General features: G+C 33.6%; 1 protein-coding gene and 2 non-coding genes across 3 annotated transcripts; 2 read left to right on the top strand and 1 right to left on the bottom strand.

The window, feature by feature from the left end:
• Positions 1–1,552: 1,552 nt before the first annotated feature.
• On the top strand, positions 1,553–1,693 carry LOC147565318 (small nucleolar RNA snoR83). The gene has a single exon (XR_015231673.1). It is a non-coding gene; the product is annotated as a small nucleolar RNA snoR83 (small nucleolar RNA).
• An 89-nt stretch (positions 1,694–1,782) lies between these two features.
• Positions 1,783–1,925, top strand: LOC147565317 (small nucleolar RNA snoR137). The gene has a single exon (XR_015231665.1). It is a non-coding gene; the product is annotated as a small nucleolar RNA snoR137 (small nucleolar RNA).
• Positions 1,926–4,664: 2,739 nt separating this feature from the next.
• On the bottom strand, positions 4,665–6,470 carry LOC147565316 (geranylgeranyl pyrophosphate synthase, chloroplastic-like). Its single transcript, XM_086651803.1, has one exon. The coding sequence runs from the start codon at positions 6,062–6,064 to the stop codon at positions 4,916–4,918; it is 1,149 nt and encodes a 382-aa protein (XP_086507929.1). The 5' UTR covers positions 6,065–6,470; the 3' UTR covers positions 4,665–4,915.
• Positions 6,471–10,472: the final 4,002 nt, after the last annotated feature.

The raw sequence follows: 10,472 nt of genomic DNA, 5'->3' as shown, positions 1-10,472 counted from the left end.
GATACGATGTGATAAATACGATAACGGTTGAATTATCACTGGGCTAAACCCTGATGAAATTAAATGGGCTAAAGTCCAAATTAAATGGCCTAAAGCATTAAAGTCTACCGAAACTACTTTATTTATACTTGAGTCAATATTTCTGGATATGCACTTCCATCGGATCGAACCTGAGACCTCCGCATTGCGGATTAGATGTACTTACCAACTGGACTACCAGTTATTTGAAAAGAAAAGGTCACCCCTTTCGGAAAAAAAAATTCAAACCCCGCACCACCATTTTTTTTGTACACTAATGATATCATAAAAAATTTATTTTGGCAAGAGTCTTGCAAACTGTCATTGATGGCGATTTTAATATTTTTCTCTCTTTGACCGCCTCTTCTTTTTTTCATGTCTTTGTTAGATCTTTCTCTCGTATATCTTTTTATCATTGACTGAATTCCCATAATCTCAGCCAGTTGAAATATATGATTTAAGTTAGAGAAAGAGAGAGATATATCTGAGAGAAAGATAGGCAAAAATTGGTGGTGATAGTCAGATACGAGATGAGATGAAGAAAAAGATAAAAAGTTGTTATATGGAAAATTTTGACAATACCCACAATTTATGGACGAGTAGTTGTAATGGGGCGACACTGGCTATATGATCATGTAAGGGTTTTTTGGATTGAGGCCGTCCATCAACTATAGGTTAGTCGGTCTTGCACTGCCCCTCACGGAGCTTTAAAAGATATACATCTCTTCATCTTTCTGAGTTCCATATCCTAATGTCAAATCGAGTTTAAAAGATAGACCTGACGATGACCTCAATTCGACATCTTCTTTGTTATAAGGGTTCCTTTTGTGGTGGTGGTGTTGAGTACAGGCACATTGATAGCTCTTCGGACATAAAAAAATACCGAAAATCTAAAATTCGTCATGGACGCCGGACTCTATTAAAGGCCATAAACAATATAAATTTTGATGTAGATTCAACCGACCGTTTTGATGAAATAAACGGGTTGGGCTTGGATTCGAAAATGGTATCGGGCACCCAGCTCAGAATGCTTGACTCCGAAGGGGAAATTGCCCGGGGCGAGCCCGAAGTTTTCACATCTCGCGGAAGCCGTTAATTTTAAGTTGGCGGGCTTGGGCACTCTTTTAAAATTCTCTTACCCGAGCATCAAGCCCCTTAACCAAACTTAATTTCTAGGGTTTCTCAAGTTAGTTTCTAGGGTTTCTCTATTTAAGGAGGTAATTTGGGTTTCTCTCTACCTCATAGTTCATACGCCTCTTTCTGCTCTTCACCCAAAATTAGATTATCTCTGGAATAGAGCATATTTTTAAATCACGGTCCAGAAATTTATACAGCAGTTCTATAAGAACCCTAATAATCATTTCTTTCTGCAGTTTGTATCTTTAACAAATTTTCTTTATTGATTGCTTTGAACAGATCGGCTTTCCCAAATAAACCCTAGTTTTTTAGGTTTGGTATTCATTTTTGTCAATAGAATTATTTGTTTTTTTGTTAATTGAGATAGAAGATGATTGAGGAAGAATGAGCCTTCATAATCCCAGCCAAAACTAATGAAAAAATTGTTTGTCTGATTCATGGGAGGCTTATATCAATCAAAAAATGGGATGTTTCGCTGATAAACACCTTTTATTCTTTTTATCATTAGAGGTGTTTTCTAGTAGCTTCCCATACATTTTTTTTTCTCACTACAATTATCTCTCTCTCTGTGAACATTTCAAAACCCATAAAACATAATTTCAAAACCCTAGATTCCAAATTATTGATGTTGCTTCTTACTGGTGAAATCCTTTAAAATGAATGAAGGAAATATCAAGTTTGAGAAGCATAGATTAATAATATAATTGCCAGTATTAAACAATATGATGTGATCATTTATTCTATCATGTTACCTGTCTCCTGGCATATTTTATTATCTTTTATCATTTTCACATTTTCTTGTTTATAACAAGCCTTTTCTTTGTTGAAAATATTTCTGCCTCTTTCTTCATCATATCTATAATAAAAATAAAATAGAATGGTCTACTGAAGTGTGGCAAGCTTCCTTGAAGCTCTTTATTGTGAAAAGAAAATGTGGAGATGATTTTTTTTTTTTGTGTTTTTGTATGCATTGATTAAAAGGTCAAGTTTCAACTTTCGAAAGAATTTAAGTATTATCGAAACTTAAAATTTGACTTTTTAGTTAATGTATAGAAAAATACAAAAAAAAAAAATGTCTTATGTTTTCCTTTTAACTTGTCATCTAAGAAATCAGTCAAACTTAAGAGTGTCAATTGAGAGATTTTTTTTCCTCACATGCGGTTCAAGTAGGAGTGTCCGGAGGTTGAGTATACATTTTCTAACCCAAAATTTTATAAAGTAAACAAATTAGTTACAATTTAAACAATGAATCACTTGTACCTTCCAAATTCTATCTGCCTTTAAGATTCAACGAACTAGCAAATGCTAATAATGTTGAGTAGAGACTCAAATTGTAACTCAGGAAAACAATAAACAAGCCAAATTTATAGTCAGTACAGTAAATTTCATCCTGAATACTCCACAAATTTCATCCTGAATACTCCACCTGCAAGACTAGAAAACGTAGACCACTGAATCTCAATTTTTTTTCTGAATCTCAATTAACTTGGCAAAAGGATGTCCAAGAAGACCAGCTTTCAATTGAAACCTTATATTATAAATGTTCATTATATTTAAATATAGCTCAAAATTATTGCTCGTTTACATATATGACAGTCTATTCCTCCCGTCACTAATTTGCCCATCCCCGCACTCTCTTACATTTGGCACTCAAGCCCGACTTGATTATAACCCAAACCCAGTATTTGTCCGACCAAACCGAATACCAATTATAACGACTATAAGCCACTATGGGTTAATGATAAGCCAGGAAGCTGACCTGGAAGTGAAGTAGTAGTATGAGGAGGGGTGCTTAGATGCAATGATTCGAAGCATTGTGCACCTATGGGACGTAGAATAACGTTTAGTAGAGTGGAATCTGTCGTAGCTCGGATACACCGTTAAGTGGAAGATGAGCATCGCCAGAAAAAAAAAAATACTATAGTGCAAGCTGTACAGTCCCCTAAAGAATCTTGAATCCGTAATAAAGTTGATGGAGGGTTAGCTCTTCGAACAAGGACAATGGAGGTGGATTTAGTCTGCTTGGTGGATCACAACAATGGCCTAAAAAGAAAACTAGTCATAGTCTGGGTCTCACGTTAGAAGAGAAACACAACTTTTGTATTTAATGAATTGAACATCTTTTTTCTTAATAAATTCTTGACCCTCACATTTCATGCGTGTGTTGTTGGCCCATTGAGATAGGAAGCGTTCAATTTGCGTGGCATACCGACCCATTACTGGGTCTATCTTGAATTTTGCTCTGAGACCCAAACCGCCCTAATCGGAAAGACCCAATAGGGTATGCCAATTTGAACGGATTGTAGACACCAATTTTTCCTAAATTACCTGCTCCAGTGCGATTTCAATCGGGCTCGGGTGGTCCGGTCCCAACAACATTATGTCCGATTGGAATTCTTATCCAGGCCGGTCAAAATCTTAAAATCACCTGCCCAAAACCTGTCCGAACCACGGCGTTTCTTCAAGTACTGGGGTATTGATTTGGCTTGGTCCAAGTACAACTGAAATTACTAAATTTTAGGGTTAAGTTTGTGACAAATTTTAAGGGAAAAATTAGGACAATATATAGGACAAAGATAAGACAAAATTTAGGGCTTGGTCGGACAGCCAGCCAGAGATTCAAAATCGAGACCGGCCCGACAACTCTAATCGGTCGGTCCGGGCTTGGCCTGATCGAATTTCTGGCGGTCTCGGGTGTCTCCGAACTCGGGCGGACCCAGGACAGTTCTCGGATGAAGGAACTTTTTTCCCAGCCCTAGTGAGAGTAAGAATATTTTATCCAAAAAATGATATACAGATGGAGAAGTATTTTTTCCAAAAATAACATACCCAATAACTAAACAATATTAAGAAAAACGTAACTGATGGTACCCATTCACTATCCCTGTTTTGACATGTCAAATTATGTTTAATTCAATGATATTCTAGCTTCCTATAAAAAAAAAAGACATGTCAAATTATGAGTAAAAGTCTCGGCCCATCTCAGGTTGTGAGTCAAAATATGAGCGAACGTGTAAAACTCTACGAAGAAAGGCCATCTCTCTCGTCTTGGTCTGTTGTTCGAAACAAATACTCTATCATGTTAGTTAGCTAAGAAAACACCAAACCAATTTTTGAATCAAACTCTTAGCTAAGAAGACGCCACATCAGGTTCTGAGTCAAATTCTAAACTTTGGGAAGAAAGGACCATTTCTCGACGTTTTGGTCTGTTGTTCGAAACAAATGCTCTTTCATGTTGCTTAGCTAAGAAGACACCACATCAAGTTCTGAGTCAAATTCCGAGTAAACCTCTAGAAAGGGCATTTCTCAACGGTTTGGTATGTTGTTCAAAGCTAATACTCTTTCATGTTGCTTAGACGAGGAGACGCCACATCAAGTTCTGATTCAAATTGTGTGTAAAACTTTAGGAAGAAAAGACCATTTCGACGTTTTGGTCTGTCGTTCGAAACATATATTCTTTCATGTTGCTCAGCTAATTTCATTGACTCCTCCCATTTAACATAAGAGCGAAGATCAAACAGTACTACTCTCATTCTAAATCCAACACTTATAGCTAGTTTTTGTTTGGCATTGGCTTAATCATACATAATGTATACCAACATAAATCAACATTCTAGTATCAAGAAAAGAAAATCAAAGATCAAACAACAAAAAACCCTAAAAAGAAAAAAACTTGACATGTTCTTATAGATGATCATGGTTTAATCAGTTTCATTCTTGTCAAATTCTTCTGTGAGACTTTCTCCTAAACTCATCAATTTCAGTTCTGTCTGTTAGCAATATAATCTGCTAATGAAATCAATGGAGCAGCTTTTTCTGAATCAAACCCAACAAGTTGATCTTTAGCTTCCTTATTCAATTTCTCAGCAAATTCTCTTGATTTTTCGATTCCGATTAACTTAGGATATGTTGCTTTATCTGCTACCAAATCTTTCCCAGCCGTTTTACCTAATTCTTGAGATGATTTTGTAACATCAAGAATATCATCAACTACTTGAAACAATAATCCAATACATCTAGCAAATTTTCTTAATTTTTCGACATCTTCATCAGACCCACCTCCTAAAATTGCTCCAATCACAACAGAACCTTCAAGTAAAGCTGCAGTTTTATGAATATGAATGAATTCAAGTTGTTCTAACCCAATTTCAGATAATCCAGCTGATCCAATATCTACTACTTGTCCTGCAACTAGTCCTTCCGTTCCGATTACCCTAGCTAATTCTGCGACTGCTCGAACGATTTTCGTCGGAGAAACCCCCATTGTTGAATTAGCTAAATACTCAAATGCAAATGCTAAAAGAGCATCGCCTGCTAAAACAGCTACATTTTCACCAAAAACTATATGATTTGTGGGTTTTCCTCGTCGAAGATCATCATTATCCATACATGGAAGATCATCATGGATTAAAGACATAGTATGAATCATTTCAACAGCACAAGCAGCAGGCATAGCTGTGGTTTCATCACCTCCTACAAGTTCACAGGCAGCAATACAAAGAACAGGGCGAACTCGCTTACCGCCGGCGAGAAGAGAGTATCTCATTGACTCATGAAGCTTAATTGGGTCTTTTAGGGTAACAGCATTTTCTAGGGCTAGATTTACAGAGTTCCCTTTTTGAAGCATATAAGATTTGAAATTGAAAGTAGAATTTGGTTCTTTATGAGTTTCATCAGTTAGGGTTTGTTCATCATCTACTTTCAATTTCTCTTCTTTAGATAGATGAACAGCAGATATAGAAGAATAAGAAGAAACCCTAGACCCTTTTTTGAGTTGTGGATAAAACTGGGTTTTTCTTAAAGGGTTTAAAATTAAGGAAGATGGGGTAATAGATCTACCTGCATAATTAAACATTGAGCATGTTTGAACCCATGGACCCAGATGAATTGATGCAGCAGCAGCAGCCATTTTCTTTCTCTCTAAATTTCTGTGAAATTCTAATCAAGTAATACAACAACAGTGATTAGATTCTTTGAGTAATCAAATTGATGACATTTTCAGTTATGGGAATGAAGAATTTGTGGGGTTAATTTACTTCCACGAGTTCTTGAGTAGAAATCAAAGAGGTGGTAATCAGAGAATCATGAGTGAAGATAACAAGAGAGAGAGAAGATGAGATCTGAATTTGAATTGATGTGAATTTGGATGAACTTTCAGTCTTTACTTAACCTTTTCTATATTTATAATGTTTTCTACTTAGAAATGGTGAGGTTGGGAAGTTGGGATGTTTGTTTGGTGAACAATATCTAATAAGGTCAAAGAATCAAGGGTAAAATATGAAATCCCCAAAAATGGAAACCTCATGGAAAAAAAATTATACAGATTATTTACTCTCCATATTTGCGTGATCTTAATCTTTTTTTGGTTTAGCTATTTTTAATGTTATTTCTAAAACTAGAGAATAATTATTATGGATTATTACAAATTTAATGAAAATTTATTTTCTGCTTCGTTAAGTGTGATAGTTATACATCAGGGACGAGACTGTCTGGAGTCTGAACTACAAGCAAGCGCTCAAGCTAAGTGTCGAGGCCTCTTGGTGTGAAACAAAATTTCATACTACAGTGGGTTGAGTGAGGACATAATCGTACATGTGAGGGTCCATACATACTCTGATTTGTAGGGCAAATGGTGTGTCTTCGCCAGTATCGAGATCTTTTGGTGAGCTCGTGGAGCTTTCGCCAATAACAAAATCCTGTAATTGTGTTCGTAGGTGTGAGGTGTCTAAAGCAGATACAATATGGATAACTCTTAAGGTTTGGAGCGTTACACTAGTACATAAAAGTCAATAATAATAAATTTGGTTTTTTTTTGTTTGTAATGTGATTATACAAATTAATAAGAGTCCATGGGTATATAGTCCAAAATAATGTTCAAAAAGGGTTTAGGATCAAATCTTCCCAAAAAATAGATTTTTTAGTCCTTTTACCATATAGACATAAAACCCTCACTTTCTAAAACATATTCCCGTCAATGTCCCACCTTCATATTTCACGGGTTTTTAATTTGGGGACAAAAAGAATCTGGTAAGGCAAGATTTGGACGTGATTTGGGGGGTTTTTATAGGAAGTAACGGGTCAAGGATATTTTCTAAAACAGATTTTCCAAAACATATTTGGAAAACGGATATTTTCCAAAACAGATTTTCTCTCTCAACCTTTCAGATTTGGAAACCAAATCTATATATCACTTTCTCTCACTTAACTTTCAGATTTGGAAAGAGTATATTTTCTGACATCAATTAGCGTGATTTGGGGGTTAATATTCAAAACATATATATCAACTTTCTCTCACTTAACTTTCGTTTTTACTCATACATAAACACACATCGAATACAAATTATGAAACAAGTTCGTAAATTATGTGTTATTTATGACGAGGAAACCATCATTTGTCATGTATACAACGTAATTTGTCATATGTATGTGTGTCATGTCCATTATGTACCATTGAATACGTAGATTATTTTCTGACATAAATTACTTGTTTTTTACGTGTACATGTCCATTATGTACCATAAATTATGGTAACATGTTAGGAAATGTAAATCTGAAATCATGTTTTTTGTTATAAAGTATGTGATTTATCATAAATTATGTATACTGTATAGTAAATAACACAACCTTTGTACAACTGAAATGAAATTTTATTGAACAATAATCTGTGTTTTATTGTAAATGAAAATAACATAGTAGACTAGGTAACTTAAAAACAAACTCCGTTGGAATGTTGCCCGAGCTCTCGATTCTTACTGTCTTTAGTTTTCCAGGTCTACGGCTCAAACATGGTAGTGTTTTTGACTCTTCATTAAATGTACGTAGTTCATCAAAGTTAAGGGCAGGACTTATATGTTCCTTGTAAGTCTTCACATAAAACTCCGTTATCCAAACAAAATCATAGAAACAATCTTCTTCATCGTAATTTATACTTCTATAGTTTATGTGATGATTCTGTAGGAAATTCCATCAGTGCTGGTTTACTACAAGAAAAAAAATATGTACATTAGTTAGAAAAACTTATAATTTATCATAAACGACAATAAACAATGAATAAATTATCCATAATGTTTGATAAACTTCAACATGTGTTGGAGATAAATAATATTTTAGTTTGAATCACATTGACACTGTGATATAACACAAATATGTGTAATTTGCTATAAATTACATGTACTGTTTCAGATATTACGCAATTATACGTACTTTATTAATAATTAAACATTCTTTTTAAATAAGACTGCTAAAGTATGTATAACTGTTAACAGATTACATATATTTTACATTCTGTTATACAGTTGCAGTACGGTCGAAATTGGCGTAATGTACTTTAAAGTATGAACAATTTAATACGAATTACTTATAATGTACATTCTGTTAAGAGAAACCGTACGGAATAATATCTTGATAAAAAATTGTACGGATGCAAAGTTCTGATGTGAAGAAATGTCAGAGAATCAAAAACCTAATATCAGAAAATCAAAAATGTAAATTACAAATCTGAAATCTTCTGTATGAAAAAGAGAATGAAAGATGTTTCGGTTTTGGAAAGAGATCAAAATCTGGTTTGTAAACAAAATAATTAAAACGATTTATTATCAATAGGAAAACTAAATCTAATGAAATATGATATGATGATTCAATGATAAAGTGATTACAACCATTTATAAACAAAATCATATAAATGTTAGAAGATGTTAAGCGAAAACATAAATTTGAAAGATGGTTTCTTACCTTATAATAAGATGAAACTGTAGATCTTGAAAATAAACTTGATATGAAGAGATATAAATGGAAATGGGGTTCTGAGCTTGTGTATTGGATTAAAAGACGAATGTTTGAAAAACAATCTAATGAAGATGAAACAAGATTTCTGAGTTTAATGGAGAGTTTGTTATGTGAATCGGATTTAGAGAGAGAATAAAGAGGTTTCGGTTACTGAAAATAATAAATTACGTTTCTTTGTTTAGAAACGTGATTGGAGAGAGAATGTGGGAGATAAAAATGGAAGAAGATCTTTATGGATTTTAAAGATAAATCAGTTATAATATATATTTCTTTGTTTAGAAACGTGATTGGAGATAGAATGTGGGAGATAAAAATGGAAGAAGATCTTTATGGATTTTGAAGATAAATCAGTTATAATATATGAGGAAGGTTAGATTAGGAATTATGTTTTATTTGGTATTCTAGGGATTTGTGTTTTCTCTCTAGATGAGACCAAATGACTAGATATCCATTTATATTATTATTTTGATTTTGAAACCCTTTATAGCATTATAGAGGACTATATCTCCTATTAGGACCCATTTTTTGGGCTATAAACTCAAAAATTAAATTAATAATGTTCCAAGAAACTGAGTTTCCAATATTGGTCAAACAATATGGAGGGATGAGATAATAATTGTATTAAATAGAAAGGAAATAATAAAAGTTTAAGAGTTCATAAAAATGTAATGTATGCTGGTGGTGGTTGTAGAAGAGATTGAAAATAAATCACGAAAATAAAAGAAACTTTAATACATTTATTAGGCTGCGACTTTGAAGAATAAAGAAAAATGTGGGGGAATAAATTCTCTAGGAAATCAATGTTTCTATGTAAAATCTCTTGCGCATATTTTCCTGTGGAGAACACAACAAAAAATTTACAGTTTACAAAATTAACTTTTAAGTAAAAAAATTGTTTTTTTTTAATTTTAAGTCATTTCACTATCTTTCTTCTCCTCACTCATCTCAGACAAAATCTCTTGAAACTCTTTGTACATCTTCAATGCATGGAACATCCAAAGCAAGTTTCTTCATCCATTGATCCTCCCAAGAGAGGCAAACATATTCTAAACCTTAGAAATCGGTTAATTTTGATCCCTAAAACATATTTTTGATCACTTCTAAACATATTAGGTTTGTTCTCCATGTTTTTAGGATTTAGTAATTAAAAGAAAGCAAAGCTTTGGAGAAGAAGATGAAGAAAAGAAGAAACACGTGGAGCTTCGAAGGAGTTTAGGGTTTAGATACCTACAAAAATTTGTTTAAGTTTATAAAAGTTCTTTCTAAATTCTTTTATGGGATCTTCTAAAAAATTAATTCTTTACCTCCCAAAACTAGAAGTCCTATAGCAACAATAGAAATAAAAAAGTCAATCTCAGTTGACCAACTTTGTAGAAAATTTTTATTCTCCGGAGATTTTTCTTTATTCTCCAAAGTCGCGACCTTTTATTATTATAGTTCTGGGTTAAGATAGTTTTCAATCCCTATAAAATTTCTTTTTTATCTTCAATTCCTATAACAATGCTCCTTTAGTAAGAAGAAATCTGAAAAGA

Source organism: Eschscholzia californica, unplaced genomic scaffold (genome assembly GCF_041429995.1).
Source record: "Eschscholzia californica isolate CP2 unplaced genomic scaffold, dmEscCali1.0.p SCAF_1, whole genome shotgun sequence".
NCBI classification, from domain to species: domain Eukaryota; kingdom Viridiplantae; phylum Streptophyta; class Magnoliopsida; order Ranunculales; family Papaveraceae; genus Eschscholzia; species Eschscholzia californica.
Note: the sequence above shows the minus strand (reverse complement) of the source record. Positions and strands in the feature narration are given on the sequence as shown.

What these genes read in the sequence shown, in the direction of transcription:
- LOC147565316 (XM_086651803.1), bottom strand. Translation starts at nt 6,064, where the DNA reads ATGGCTGCTGCTGCTGCATCAATTCATCTGGGTCCATGGGTTCAAACA.